General features: G+C 32.2%; 1 protein-coding gene across 1 annotated transcript in view; it reads left to right on the forward strand.

Moving 5' to 3' along the window:
- The window catches only part of LOC144960739 (uncharacterized), a 126,257-nt gene extending 121,433 nt beyond the window's left edge, over positions 1–4,824 (forward strand). Inside the window, exons 10-12 of the mRNA XM_078894032.1 lie at positions 813–884; positions 1,955–2,026; positions 4,478–4,824. Coding sequence (XP_078750158.1) covers positions 813–825 — 13 coding nt within the window. The 3' untranslated portion in view covers positions 826–884; positions 1,955–2,026; positions 4,478–4,824. The remainder of the gene's footprint in view (positions 1–812; positions 885–1,954; positions 2,027–4,477) is intronic.
- The last annotated feature ends 12,676 nt before the right edge of the window (positions 4,825–17,500 follow it).

The raw sequence follows: 17,500 nt of genomic DNA on the forward strand, positions 1-17,500 counted from the left end.
TATAAGAATGATAAAGAGAATGCTGCCGCTACTGCTGATGATGACAACGACGACGACAACAATGTTTATGATGATAATATCAGATAAGATAGGATGAACTGACTGTAATAATGAATAAAAACGAAATTACATTGTGTTTCTCCTGGCTCAACGTAATTTATGACGTAGGAAATTATAACGATGTATCATGAAGTAGATGTGCCGAAGGCTCCATTGGGATCATTCAGTCTTATACTCGCTCTTATATTTACGGTCTCATTCATTTATTACAATGTCAGAATTAATAACGTTAGAATTAGAGAAGCGTTCAAACTACACAACTAAATAAGTGACATTTGATAATTCCTAATTACAGCCGATAAGAAATAACAAATGATGGTGATGATAATGATGATGATGATGATGATGATGATGATGATGATGATGATGATGATGATGATGATGATGATGATGATGATGATTATGATGATGATGATGATGATGATGATAACAATGATGATTGTGGTGGTGATCAAAGGATAATCTCGTAGAACCAATAAACATAGAAGTAAAATTAGATTGATCTAAAGTAAAAGGTGATGACTGCTACCATCTCAAGTCAATATGATGTGGAAAAAGCTAATTGCAGGATCGTATAATTTTTGCCAGAATAAAAGTATTTTGGTTACTTTTTCTTTGTTTGGGGGATATTAAACATATATTTGTAACACGTTCTAATACAATTTACGTCAAATTGAGTATTTTAAAAAAATGTTATATTTAATTATCATGAACTCTTATTTTTCCATTTATTTATAATTTATATTTTCCAGGTACGTTATCTAAGGAGACAATAGCGGACGAAAAGGAGTCAGTTGATGATCCTTCTGAAGAAAATTCCCGACGTAAGTATATAATTTTAATGCTAAATTTGAAAAAAGATAACAAATCGTTAATCTAGACCCCTCAGTTTACCTTTGAAGATTTATAACCGGAGGTTAATTGGGATACTGTAAAGAAAATCTCCTGTCAAAAAGAAGTCACCCAGAAAATTACTGGCACACATTGTTATTGTCTAGATCTATTATTTCCCATTCAGAATTGCCATTAGATTTATAAGAAGACGTTTAAAGCTATTGATTATAAGAATGATAAAGAGAATGCTGCCGCTACTGCTGATGATGACAACAACGACGACGACGACGATGATTATGATGATAAGATCAGATAAGATAGGATGAACTGACTGTAATAATGAATAAAAAGGAAATTACATTGTGTTTCTCCTGGCTCAACGTAATTTATGACTTAGGAAATTATAACGATGTATCATGAAGTAGATGTGCCGAAGGCTCCATTGGGATCATTCAGTCTTATACTCGCTCTTATATTTACGGTCTCATTCATTTATTACAATGTCAGAATTAATAACGTTAGAATTAGAGAAGCGTTCAAACTACACAACTAAATAAGTGACATTTGATAATTCCTAATTACAGCGGGTAAGAAAGAAAAAAAGGTGGTGATGATAATGATGATGATGATGATGATGATGATGATGATGATGATGATGATGATGATGATGATGATGATGATGATTATGATGATGATGATGATGATGATGATGATGATGATGATGATGATGATGATGATAAATGATGATTGTGGTGGTGATCAAAGGATAATCTCGTAGAACCAATAAACATAGAAGTAAAATTAGATTGATCTAAAGTAAAAGGTGATGACTGCTACCATCTCAAGTCAATATGATGTGGAAAAAGCTAATTGCAGGATCGTATAATTTTTGCCAGAATAAAAGTATTTTGGTTACTTTTTCTTTGTTTTGGGGGATATTAAACATATATTTGTAACACGTTCTAATACAATTTACGTCAAATTGAGTATTTTTAAAAATGTTATATTTAATTATCATGAACTCTTATGTTTCCATTTATTTATAATTTATATTTTCCAGGTACGGTATCTAAGGAGACAATAGCGGACGAAAAGGAGTCAGTTGATGATCCTTCTGAAGAAAATTCCCGACGTAAGTATATAATTTTAATGCTAAATTTGAAAAAAGATAACAAATCGTTAATCTAGACCCTCAGCTTACCTTTGAAGATTTCTAACCGGAGGTTAATTGGGATACTGTAAAGAAAATCTCCTGTCAAAAAGAAGTCACCCAGAAAATTACTGGCACATATTGTTATTGTCTAAATCTATTATTTCCCTTTCCGAATTGCCATTAGATTTATAAGAAGACGTTTAAAGCTATTGATTATAAGAATGATAAAGAGAATGCTGCCGCTACTGCTGATGATGACAACAACGACGACGACGACGATGATTATGATGATAAGATCAGATAAGATAGGATGAACTGACTGTAATAATGAATAAAAAGGAAATTACATTGTGTTTCTCCTGGCTCAACGTAATTTATGACTTAGGAAATTATAACGATGTATCATGAAGTAGATGTGCCGAAGGCTCCATTGGGATCATTCAGTCTTATACTCGCTCTTATATTTACGGTCTCATTCATTTATTACAATGTCAGAATTAATAACGTTAGAATTAGAGAAGCGTTCAAACTACACAACTAAATAAGTGACATTTAATAATTCCTAATTACAGCGGGTAAGAAAGAAAAAAAGGTGGTGATGATAATGACGATGATGATGATGATGATGATGATGGTGATGATGATGATGATGATGATGATGATGATGACGATGACGATGATGATGATGATGATGATGATGATGATGATGATGATGATGATGATGATGATGATGATGATGATGATAAGAATGTTGGTGATGAAGGTATTGGTGTGGACCAGAAAGATTTTAACTATTGTTCGATGAACATATTCTACATAATATTTAGTTTGTCAAATCTGGTCGTACACCAAGAGACTGAGAGTTGAAATTAATCCTTATGCCTAAATCATCAATGTTTGCCAATGAACCACTAAGAACAATTTGCTATGCAGATTATCTCTTAGTCCCAATCATAAACACAATGGGATATAAAAGAAACATTTGTATTTAATTATGTGCAGTATGGAGCACATTTGTACACCACAGTGCAGGAATAGGACACTAGAAATGTCATGCATATGTATCTCAAAAACTACTCATTTCTTTCAAATAATTTTTCAGTATTACTTATAACTCATACTTTTTGAGGAATTATCCAAATTGGGGCAGATCCCTTGAAATATACATATTTTAGAGCCCCCCAACACCCCAAAAAATATTTAAAAAAAAAGAAAAAAAGAACGGGCCTTGGGGTACAACTGTACCCTACAGTGCAGGGATTGGTTGTAAAGCGCTTTGGGCATGTTTAGTAGTAATTGGGCTATATAAATGTTCTGTATTTTATTTTACTCTCTGCCTCATGAATGACTTTAAAAACAAAATCAAATTCATGTAATTTTATTATTAATGAGTCTTGCTGGAAACATTTTAATTTGAAGCGAAGATTAATAAGTGGCGAAGAATGCTCAGGATATATACTATTTTAATTATGGTTCTTGACGATATCACCTGTTGTTCTTTGTAATTGATGGTTTTTAACTTAGATTTTTCTGAAGCTATAAATTACTCGTGAAACATCCTTGCGGTTGAAACAAAGAAATGGATCATCTTAAATTGTGTGTTTTTTCAATGGAGAATACTTTCAGTATTTTTTCTCTCAAAATATGGCAGTAAAAAATTAATGTTGACAAATAGTAAGTTTTGTTTATTAGAATAACTTATTCCTGATATATGTATAATTACTGATGTTTCTTGAGCAAAATTTTCTAAATTGAGATTATTAAAAGTATCTTGGAATCATTTTTGTTCACAATTGTAACTTTTTAATAACACATCCAGGACGTATTACAAAAATTGGGCCATAAGAGAAGATGGGGGGGGGGGGAACTACATTAAATCGTATGAGCTGGTCAATAATGGACAGGACTCAGATAATTCAAAATGATTATATAGTTATGAAAGAGTCAAGTATATTGAAACAATTGCAAGTCTATAACAACGATTCAACATTACTCCAGAAATTACAAGTTCATAATATTATTGCTGTTAAATTAAAATACACCAAAAATCCAATGGTTAGTTAGTTAAAATAAGCCCCATATGATACGATATGATATATTATGATATGATATGATATGATATGATATGATATGATATGATATGATATGATATGATATGATATGATATGATATGATAAGGTATGGTATGATATGATATGATATGATATGATATGATAAGATTTGATATGATATGATCTGATATGATATGATATGATATGATATGATATGATATGATATGATATGATATGATATGATATGATATGATATGATATTATGATATGATATGATATAATGTGATATGATACGATATGATATAATATGATATGATATAATATGCCTATACATCATAATATGGATAAACTTTTAATTTTACTTATTGTATTTCTGCAGTTGAAAGACAATTTGAAAGACTGTTGAATTCCGATGCGCTAAAATATCTGAAAGACAAGGAAACAATCGATCCTACACTATCAAGTCACGATGACAAATTACAGAACATTCAAATTTATATAGAGGAGAAATGCATGCTGTTGCCCAATCAAAGCTATTTCCGTTCCAGACCAGAATGTGAAGAAATGCTGACTCAACTTGTTTTCAAAAAAGAGTATTCTAAAATTGTTGCAAGCTCCATCCACGAAGATATTCTTTTATCGCAGGATGCATCCTATTGGGCTCTTTGCCATTTGCAAGACTATCAAGAATGTGATCAAGATGGGCCGTATCCCTATAACCCAACCTCTAGAGATACCTGGTTTGATCAAGACATTGAATTACCAGATCGGTGCAGACGTTTGGATGAAAATGGAAAAAAATAACAAGAACAAGACAGTGAAAATGATCAATGTAGAAAAAGTACAAGTCAAAACGACAGATATTGAAACTGAATCAGGATTTAGCTATCATTACCACGGAACAAATGTCACTTATGCAAAGCATATTTTGGACAATGGCGTTTTAGTTGACACAGGTCGTAGAAGACTAGACTACTCCGATGGCTCTGGATTCTACTTGTCACCTGATTTCAAGAAATCACGTGACTGGTCCATGAGAAGAGGGAAGTATCCAGCGGTCATTGTTTTTAAAGCGCCTGATGACTTTTTCTCCGATAATACCAAACACATTCACCTCCGTCGTGTTAATTCGAAAACTGTGGCAATTTTGCGATATTTTCGAGGTGGCCGTTCTAAGAAAGATGACGATATCAGAGCGATATCTAACCCAACTGTTGACGATAGCCATTCAATCACTGGTCCCATCCTGAAAAAGGTGGCAGAATTCAAAGAAGGCTACCCTCCTTTTCTAGAGGACCAACAAACATGCATTCGCCATCAAGAATGTGCCAATCTGTTTTTCCCTTTTGTATACAAAGTTATCTTTTACCCCGAAAATTACTTATAATTGTTATAATTATATTGTTGCCATACATTCTTAACTTTACATAACATGTGGTATAGGGCAAAATAGGATACGATCCTTTGAATGCCCCTAATATTAATTAGTACTGCCATAAATCTATTGATTAAATATTACAATAACGATACACGTGGTAAAGATAGTATTTCAACTTAAATGTACTCATGTGGTGTGCAAACATATATCTTTAACCGTGACATGCAAAGCGCACACACAACCACACACACACACACACACACACACACACACACACACACACACGCGTATAGAAGATAACCATAATAATATAATAATGCATAATATATACATACAAGATTGAAAGCCATGTCAACAGCAGAGCAAACACGTATTATTCGTCATATATAAATCTCCCATCATATAATTCCCTGTCTACTAACACCTTGAAATAATCCATAGATTTTGCATTCTTTGATTCAAATTTCAAACTGTTCCATTTCTGAACAATACGAATACCGAACCAGTTTTGTCTTATGTTTGTTTTGCATCTAGAGACAAAAATCTTAAACTTGTCCCCTCTAGTAAAAGTAATATTAGAATATGAAAAAAAATCAGAAAAGTCTATCCTATCCAGACAATGTACCAATCTATAAACTTGAATTAAATCCCCACGAATTCTTCTATAATTCAAACTAGGTAAGTCAAGAAATTCTAACCTTTCCTTATAAGATAAATACTGTATTGTATAATTTTTTTTGGTATCTCTCCTTTGTACACTTTCAATACTAATAGATTGTCTTTTATATAATGGGCTCCAGATGCAATTTCCGTATTCTAGAATTGGTCGAATGAGCGATTTATACAAATATAAAAATGTGGTTTTATCAAGACTTATAAAGGTTCTATATATTATTCCATCATTCTGTTTGCACGGCTTACACAATTATCAATATGTAAATCAAAATTCAAATGTGAATCAAAAGTAACTCCCACATCCTTTTCATAAGGCACAACGGAAAGTATATTTGACATAAAAGTATCGGTAAAATAATTATGACATGGATTATTTTTTCCTATATTTACATTTCGAAACATTAAAATCCAAATGTCATGTTGTAGACCATTTGAAAAGTGAAATTATATTATTTTGTAGAATGTTATGATGTTCAGTTGTACTATAGATCTTTGTATCGTCTGCAAACAGTTTGCAGGCTGAATTGATGCCACATGGTAAATCATTTATATATAAAAGAAATAAAAGTGGTCCCAATACGCTTCCTTGGGGTACACCGCTAATTACATTCTTAAAATCCGACCCCACACCATTGACAATGACCATTTGTATTGCTGGTCATCGTTTAGCAGCGTATGACTTTCAAGAAAGTCCATTATTCGGTCTTTCAAGATAGATTCCATAACCTGACAGAGTATGCATGTTAAGCTGATGGGTCTATAGTTTGCAGCATCTAGTTTGCTTCCCTTTTTATGAATGGCAGTAACATTGGCTTGTTTCCATTCAATGGGTAAGGTACCAGATTCAAGAGACTTATTATATATTGTTGATAGCGGCTGTGATATTTCAAAGACCACTTCTTTCAGTAAACGGGGATGAAGGGAATCGGGTCCCATGCTTTTAGTCACGTCTAAATTCAACAATTTTGCAAGTATGTCTTCTTGTGTAATATAAAAATCGGGGACGTTTAATTGATTTGTAACATTGAACGTTGGTATATTTGTAGTGTCTTCTTGAACAAACACAGATGAAAAATAATTATTTAAAACATTAGCTTTATCAATATCCGAAGTAACCTTGGTACCATCATCTTTCAGTAAAACACTAACACCTGGTTTTCTTTTCAACTTTCTGTTTACGTATCTCCAAAAGCCTTTCGGACTACTCTTACATTCGTGTGCCAATGTACATTCATACGTTTTCACACCATTTTGAATCGTGTATTTGGTATTATTTCTAACCTTGACATAATTATGAAAATTATCTGTTGTAGGATACTTTTTGAATTTCTTATACAATTTATGTTTCTTATTAATTGTACGTTTAACGTTTTTTGTCAACCACAATGGTTTATTAGAACTAAATTTTTGGTTACATCTTAATGGAATGTGTTTAGATTCTATACATTTTAGTTTGTTTTTAAAAAACAACCACGCTTCATTCACACCGTAGCCTTCAAGAGCATCCCAATTCACGGCATTTAGGTCTTCTCTACAAGAGTTGTAATTACCTTTGAAATAATCAAAATAAACATGTGAAGGATGTTTGGCGGATGAAAGATTTAACGATATAAGAAGTGAGTCATGATCACTTTTACCCACCGAAGGTAAATGGTCAATGTTATTAATCCAATAATCATCGTTACATATTACCAATTACTAGTTTGGTTCAGTCGGTGTCTCGTAGCCTGTGCCACCAGCTGAATAAAGAAAGCATCCCTAATTGCCTCGACAAATAGATAGTCGGGAAAAGTTAGACATGGTACTGTCCATTTAATGTTAGGAAAATTATAATCTCCGACAATGATCACGCAATCAAATTTCATTCTACCTACTGACTGTAAGGTTTCTTTTATATCCCTAATGAAAGTTAATTTGCATGAATTATGAGACCTATATATATTTCCTACAAGTATGTGTAAATTATTATATTCAAAATCACACCATACACTTTCACTAATTATAGGATGATCAAAAGAGAATATATTGGCATTAACACAATCCAAAACATAGATAGCAACACCCCGACTTGGGTAATCATTCAAAAATAAGTCATAACCATCGATAAAAAAATCAATTTCTAAATCAATCTCAAGTTCAATTTTTGGCATAATTTCAGTAAGACATATTATCATGGGATTATGTTTCTGTATCATACATGCTAATTCTGATCGTTTGTTAAGTAAGCTATCGACATTAGAATATAATACAACAAAATCATAATTTGATAAAGGAAGATGAAAAGGCAAATTTGTTGAGGTGTCACTATCAGGTGTTTCAGACAGGTCTGTGATAAGTCATTGGTCTGAGTTTTGTCGTGCCGATTTATGGCGTCTTGAATGAAATTCTCTTCCCCGGGGACTGTAATAAGTTTGACGTTGGGTTTGGTGATGGTCTATCTGGCGTTGTGAGTGTACAGGGGTTGTCGACGTGATGTATATTTGGTCTTCAGTCTGTTTAATTGAACGAATTCGAGGGCTGGGCGTGTCGGCGCCAGTTGATTGTCTTTGGGCATCGAGGGGACTGTCTGGATCCAACCTGAGTCTCACACCATAGATGGTGACTGCCATGACTTGTCCGTTCATTGACCATGCCGAGTCGATCCTTTCGTCATTTTTTGCTGCTTTGAGCAGATTGAAATTCTTCTGCGTTAAGTCTTCAAATATTGAAATACCCGAGCCTTTAAACTTTTTTTCTGGCCTTGAGCACCATATCACGATCTAATCGCCTTACAAATTTGATGATTATTGGCCTGGGTCGATTTGATTTCGTTCTCCCAGTACGGTGTAAAGTGTCAATTCCGGTGATGTCAATTTGAGTTTCTAATCTATTGAATAAATCCAGAACGAGTAATAGGCAGTCATCGATGGCTTCGTTTGTTATTTTTGGATTCCAAAAATGCGGAGGGAATTTCTCCTCGAATAGATTTCTAATTCGTTGTTTCGTTTTTTCGGTCATTTCAACGTTGTTTTTAGATTTATGTTGATCATTTTCATTTCCATTATTTCATCTTTATTTTGTTGTAATTTATGTTTTAATTCCATAACAACAGATACATGAGCGATGTATTGTGATTGATTCAGCGTGTTTTGTTTATAAAGTGGAAACCCGAAATTATAAAATAATCATCATTTGTTTATTAGATTTAAGCTTTCATTCAATTTAATTTTGTTACTCCTCTTGCATTCTGTCGAGAACAATTCAGATTTTCCAAATTCCAACATATTACACTAATTTTGTAGCACTGTCATAATGGTTAAGATATTTCTTAAGCTGGAGGAACTCGAAATACTCTTAATTTTCATACGTTAACATATATTTATATTATATTTATATGTACGTAAGTGCCATGACTCACTCTATTTTAATAAAGCATAATATGTCATTTAGTGGCAATCGAATAGTTTTTATACAGTGTATCAGCAGCTGATATTTCACATTTTGAATGTACAAAATCAGGCAAATCATAGATGTCACAAACATTATACGGTCTACAATTAGGCTTTGTAATTGCAAGCTTTAATTTTTTAATATCATTATTTTGGCTCTTTAACTTCTTGATAGTAATAATGTAAATTAAATAATCATTCATGGATTTATTTATTTTGTAATTTTTACATTGATATTTTTACCATTTTACAGTGTTGCAATTCTTCATATATATAAATCAAAACTATGACTGTGAAACTGCGACTTATTTATATATCCTTGAGATTTGTATTATCTATTTATTTTACACTATATCTAAATTATAACACGTCCTTTTAAATAATTCTTTTTTGGGATGCAATACAAGTATTGTTGTTGCTGCTTTTGTTGTTGTTGTTGTTGTCATTATTATTTATTATTATTATTATTATTATTATTATTATTATTATTATTATTATTATTATTATTATTATTATTATTATCATCATCATCATCATCATCATCATCATCATCATCATCATCATCATCATCATCATCATCATCATCATCATCGTTATCATCATTACTATTATCATGTTGAAATAACACATCATTTTCGTGAACACATTAATCCATGCTTTATACCTTTACATGTTTATCGCCATCTGCAATTAGTTTTTTTTTCAAAACTATTAATTCTTGTTTGAAAGAGAATTTCTGCTATATTTAAGTGCTATATCATCCTGTTATTTCATAACAAAATTATATTTCATTTTTAGAATTTTGCAAATGTAATTTAATGACGAGAATACTCTGATTATATATATATATATCTATATATATATATATATTTTTTTTTTTTTAATTTTTATTATTTTTTTTTTGGCCTCTCTCCACTGGTTGCCCATTGAAAATCGCACATATTACAAAGCAGCGTGTCTTGTTTATAAGTGTTTGACTGGTTTAACACCGGCATATCTCACAGATCACGTGGTCATGTGTAAATTTTAAAATTACACCTTAAGATCATGTAATGACCAAACGAAAATTTCGGAAAAAAGATCAAGAACAAAATTTGGCGATAGATCGTTTGCTTGTTTCCGCCCCAAGATTTGGAATGAACTACCACGTGGTTTGAGAGAGTGTAAGTATTTACCTGCCTTTAAAAAGAATCTCAACACACATCTTTAGTTTATTTATTTTTTATTCACATTATGAATCCTTGATTTGGCTATGAATTATTATTGTTGTTATTTATTCATTATTTATATTCCCACTCAAAATTGATCATTTATATTGTAAAGTGCCCAGAGCTTGTGTTTTACACGAGAATGAGCGCTGTATAAATGTGTATTATTATTATTATTATTATTATTATAATATATATATATATATATATATATATATATATATATATATATATATATATATATATATATATATTGCCGTGCTTTTCATAGCTGACGCATTGGTTATTCCGGCATTCCTTTGGAATAGACCAGTAGACAACTTCGCGTATGGGATGAATAAAGTGAATATTTTAAATTCTTCTTTTATAAATGATTTAATTTTGTTATAATTACTTTTTGACCTGAAATATTGATACGTATGTTGCATGATTTATATCAAGGAACCAACATTTTGTTATATAATATATTACTCGAGATTCTACTTACAAATTAATTCTTTTTCTTATATCTTATTTGTATTTGATAACAAATGCATAAACATATCGATAGAAAGCTTTGGGTGTTAACTGTCAATTTTACATGTTTTCTATTCCACATATCCCCAATCTAAATTCAATTAAAGAGAACAGATAATTTGAAAGTTCGGGTTTCCCCTTTATCACGAAACACGAAGAATGCATAACATAACATAACATAACATGTGGTATAGGGCAAAATAGGATAAGATCCCTTGAATGCCCTTAATATTATTTAGTAATGCCATAAATCTATTGATTAAATATTACAATAATGATACACGTGGTAAAGATAGTATTTCAACTTAAATGTACTCATGTGGTGTACAAACATATATCTTTAACCGTGACATGCAAAGCACACACACACGCAAACACACACACACACACACACACACATATACACTCGTATAGAAGATAACCATAATAATATAATAATGCAAAATATATACATACAAGATTGAAAGCCATGTCAACAGCAGAGCAAACACGTATTATTTGTCATATATAAATCTCCCATCATATAATTCCCTGTCTACTAACACCTTGAAATAATCCATAGATTTTGCATTCTTTGTTTCAAATTTCAAACTGTTCCATTTCTGAACAATACGAATACCGAACCAGTTTTGTCTTATGTTTGTTTTGCATCTACAGACAAAAATCTTAAACTTGTCCCCTCAAGTAAAAGTAATATTAGAATATGAAAAAAAAAATTAGAAAAGTCTATCCTATCCATACCATGTACCAATCTATAAACCTGAATTAAATCCCCACGAATTCTTCTATATTTCAAACTGGGTAAGTCAAGAAATTCGAACCTTTCCTTATAAGATAAATACTGTATTGTATAAATCATTTGGTAGCTCTCCTCTGTACACTTTCAATACTGATAGATTATCTTTTATATAATGGACTCCAGATGCAATTTCCGTATTCTAGAATTGGTCGAACGAGCGATTTATACAAATAAAAAAATGTGGTTTTATCAAGACTTATAAAGGTTCTATATATTATTCCCATCATTCTGTTTGCACGGCTTACACAATTATCAATATGTAAATCAAAATTCAAATGTGAATCAAAAGTAACTCCCACATCCTTTGCATAAGGCACAACGGAAAGTAGATTTGACATAGAAGTATCGGTAAAATAATTATGATATGGATTTTTTTCCTATATGTAATACTTTACATTTCGAAACATTAAAATCCAAATGTCATGTTGTAGACCATTTGAAATGTGAAAATATATCATTTTGTAGAATGTTATGATGTTCAGTTGTACTATAGATCTTTGTATCGTCTGCAAACAGTTTGCAGGCTGAATTTATGCCACATGGTAAATCATTTATATATAAAAGAAATAAAAAGTGGTCCCAATACGCTTCCTTTGGGTACACCGCTAATTACATTCTTAAAATCCGACCCCACACCATTGACAATGACCCTTTGTATTCGATTATTAAGAAAGTCTTTAATCCAATTAAAGATATTCCCTTTAAATCCATATGCTTTTAGTTTAATAAATAATCTCTCATGAGGCACAGAATCAAAAGCCTTGCGGAAATCAAGATAAACAACATCAATGCATTGATCACGATCATTTAACTTGGCAAAAACCTCCATCACCTGTAAAAGTTGAGTAATGCATGATCTCTTTGATCTAAAACCATGATGGTCATCGTTTAGCAGCGTATGACTTTCAAGAAAGCCCATTATTCGGTCTTTCAAGACAGATTCCATAACCTTACAGAGTATGCATGTTAAGCTGATGGGTCTATAGTTTGCAGCATCTAGTTTGCTTCCCTTTTTATGAATGGCAGTAACATTGGCTTGTTTCCATTCAATGGGTAAGGTACCAGATTCAAGAGACTTATTATATATTGTTGATAGAGGCTGTGATATTTCAAAGGCCACTTCTTTCAGTAAACGGGGATGAAGGGAATCGGGTCCCATGCTTTTAGTCACGTCTAAATTCAACAATTTTGCAAGTATGTCTTCTTGTGTAATATAAAAATCGGGGACGTTTTTTAATTGATTTGTAACATTGAAAGTTGGTATATTTGTAGTGTCTTCTTGAACAAACACAGATGAAAAATAATTATTTAAAACATTAGCTTTATCTATATCCGAAGTAACCTTGGTACCATCATCTTTCAGTAAAACACTAACACCTGGTTTTCTTTTCAACTTTCTGTTTACGTATCTCCAAAAGCCTTTCGGACTACTCTTACATTCGTGTTGCCAATGTACATTCATACGTTTTCACAGCATTTTGAATCGTGTATTTGGTATTATTTCTAACCTTGACATAATTATGAAAATTATCTGTTGTAGGATACTTTTTGAATTTCTTATACAATTTATGTTTCTTATTAATTGTACGTTTAACGTTTTTTGTCAACCACAAGGGTTTATTAGAACTAATTTTTTTGTTACATCTTAATGGAATGTGTTTAGATTCTATACATTTTAGTTTGTTTTTAAAAAACAACCACGCTTCATTCACACCGTAGCCTTCAAGAGCATCCCAATTCACGGCATTTAGGTCTTCTCTACAAGAATTGTAATTACCTTTGAAATAATCAAAATAAACATGTAAAGGATGTTTGGCGGATGAAAGATTTAACGATATAAGAAGTGAGTCATGATCACTTTTACCCACCGAAGGCAAATGGTCAATGTTATTAATCCAATAATCATCGTTACATATTACCAAGTCGAGTATATTACTAGTTTGGTTCAGTCGGTGTCTCGTAGCCTGTGTCACCAGCTGAATAAAGAAAGCATCCCTAATTGCCTCGACAAATAGATAGTCGGGAAAAGTTAGACATGGTTCTGTCCATTTAATGTTAGGAAAAATATAATCTCCGACAATGATCACGCAATCAAATTTCATTCTACCTACTGACTGTAAGGTTTCTTTTATATCCCTAATGAAAGTTAATTTGTATGAATTATGAGACCTATATATATTTCCTACAAGTATGTGTAAATTATTATATTCAAAATCACACCATACACTTTCACTAATTATAGGATGATCAAAAGAGAATATATTGGCATTAACACAATCCAAAACATAGATAGCAACACCTCGACTTGGGTAATCATTCAAAAATAAGTCATAACCATCGATAAAAAAATCAATTTCTAAATCAATCTCAAGTTCAATTTTTGGCATAATTTCAGTAAGACATATTATCATGGGATTATGTTTCTGTATCATACATGTTAATTCTGATCGTTTGTTAAGTAAGCTATCGACATTAGAATATAATACAACAAAATCATAATTTGATAACGGAAGATGAAAAGGCAAATTTGTTGAGGTGTCACTATCAGGTGTTTCAGACAGGTCTGTGATAAGTCATTGGTCTGAGTTTTGTCGTGCCGATTTATGGCGTCTTGAATGAAATTCTCTTCCCCGGGGACTGTAATAAGTTTTACGTTGGGTTTGGTGATGGTCTATCTGGCGTTGTGAGTGTACAGGGGTTGTCGACGTGATGTATATTTGGTCTTCAGTCTGTTTAATTGAACGAATTCGAGGGCTGGGCGTGTAGGCGCCAGTTGATTGTCTTTGGGCATCGAGGGGACTGTCTGGATCCAACTTCAAATATTGAAATGCCCGAGCCTTTAAACTTTTTTCTGGCCTTGAGCACCATATCACGATCCAATCGCCTTACAAATTTGATGATTTTTGGCCTGGGTCGGTTTGATTTCGTTCTCCCAGTACGGTGTAAAGTGTCAATTCCGGTGATGTTAATTTGAGTTTCTAATCTATTGAATAGGTCCAGAACGAGTAAGAGGCAGTCATCGATGGCTTCGTTTGTTTTTTCTTGGATTCCAAAAATGCGGAGGGAATTTCTCCTCGAATAGATCTCTAATTCGTTGTTTCGTTTTTCGGTCATTTCAACTTTTTTTTAGATTAATGTTGATCATTTTCATTTCCATTATTTCATCTTTATTTTGTTGTAATTCATGTTTTAATTCCATGACAACAGATACATGAGCGATGTATTGTGATTGATTCAGCGTGTTTTGTTTATAAAGTGGAAACCCGAAATTATAAAATAATCATCATTTGTTTATTAGATTTAAGCTTTCATTCAATTTAATTTTGTTACTCCTCTTGCATTCTGTCGAGAACAATTCAGATTTTTCCAAATTCCAACATATTACACTAATTTTGTAGCACTGTCATAATGGTTAAGATATTTCTTAAGCTGGAGGAACTCGAAATACTCAAAATTTTCATACGTTAACATATATTTATATTATATTTATATATACGTAAGTGCCATGACTCACTCTATTTTAATAAAGCATAATGTATCATTTAGTGGCAATCGAATAGTTTTTACAGTGTATCAGTAGCTGATATTTCGCATTTTGAATGGACAAAATCAGACAAATCATAGATGTCACAAACATTCTACCTTCTACAATTAGGCTTTGTAAATCCAAGCTTTAATTATTTTAGTTCATTATTTTCGTTCTTTTACTTCCTGATAGTAATAATGTAAAATAAATATTCATTCATGAATTTATTTATTTTGCAATTTTTACATTGATATTTTTACCATTTTACAGTGTTGAAATTATTCATATATATATAAATCAAAACTATGACTGTGAAACTGCGACTTATTTATATATCCTTGAGATTTGTATTATCTATTTATTTTACACTGTATCTAAATTATAACACGTCCTTTTAAATAATTCTTTTTTTTGGGATGCAATACAAGTATTGTTGTTGCTGCTTTTGTTGTTGTTGTTGTTGTCATTATTATTATTATTATTATTATTATTATTATTATTATTATTATTATTATTATTATTATTATTATTATTATTATTATTATTATTATTATTATTATTATTATTATTATTATTATTACACTTTTTCGCGATCAACTATAACATTTGGCAAGTTCAAATTCGACATTCCAGATCAAATTCAAACATTGTCCAAATAGAATTCGGCACTTTCAAACCAAATTCAAAACATTTTCTAGTCAAATTCACACGTTGTCAAGTTCAAATTCAACATTCCAAATCAAATTCGGCTCTGCCTATCGTTTTTTGTGTGTTGTTTTGCTTCTGTTCTATAGGAACTCTGCCAAACTTGTAAGTACATAGGTAAAGTTTTCTCTGTGATTGATAGTCCACAACATTTACAGAATTGTTGAGTTATTTTTAATAACACGTATGCGTCCAGGAGTTGCCCAAGACTTTGTTGTATTCAATCGTTTATTTTTTCCTCTTTCATAAAATGAGGCTTTACGCCAGTCATTTGACAGTTTAAACTGTGCATTCGATGTTCTGCACCCACACATATAAACAGTTGGGTTGTCAAGGAAATAACAATTGCTTCCCTTGTGTAATCGTAGCATTAATGCTGACAACAAAAGTTTCGCATTGCTTAGTGGAAGGGCCCTTTTATCAAAGCGTCGCACTCCTGATCGAAGGTGTCGGGTTTAATTTAGATTTTTGAACGTTATTTTGTGGTCGGGCCTTTCAATCCTATTCTCACCATGGAGTAAGCAACTGACCAAAGAATTGCCATTTGTTGAGCGAGTAGAATGAAATCCTCACCTCTGTCAAAACAACTATACAGACCTCGTTTGTCTTCATCACTAATTTTGTTGAAATGTTGCCTCGGCATCTTGCTTGTGTGACTTTCGATGTAAATCTCGGCATCTTGCTTTGGGTGACGTTCGATGTAAATCTCGGCATCTTGATTTGTGTGACTTTCGATGTAAATCTCGGCATCTTGCTTTGGGTGACGTTCGATGTAAATCTCGGCATCTTGATTTGTGTGACTTTCGATGTAAATCTCGGCATCTTGCTTTGTGTGACGTTCAATGTAAATCTCGTCATCTTGCTTTGGGTGACGTTCGATGTAAATCTCGGCATCTTGGTTTGTGTGACGTTCGATGTAAATCTCGGCATCTTGGTTTGTGTGACGTTCGATGTAAATCTCGGCATCTTGGTTTGTGTGACGTTCGATGTAAATCTCGGTATCTTGCTTTGGGTGACGTTCGATGTAAATCTCGGCATCTTGATTTGTGTGACTTTCGATGTAAATCTCGGCATCTTGCTTTGTGTGACGTTCGATGTAAATCTCGGCATCTTGATTTGTGTGACTTTCGATGTAAATCTCGGCATCTTGCTTGTGTGACTTTCGAT

Source organism: Berghia stephanieae, chromosome 15, assembly GCF_034508935.2.
Source record: "Berghia stephanieae isolate SIO BIC M18660-M18661 chromosome 15, UCSD_Bste_1.3, whole genome shotgun sequence".
NCBI lineage: Eukaryota > Metazoa > Mollusca > Gastropoda > Nudibranchia > Aeolidiidae > Berghia > Berghia stephanieae.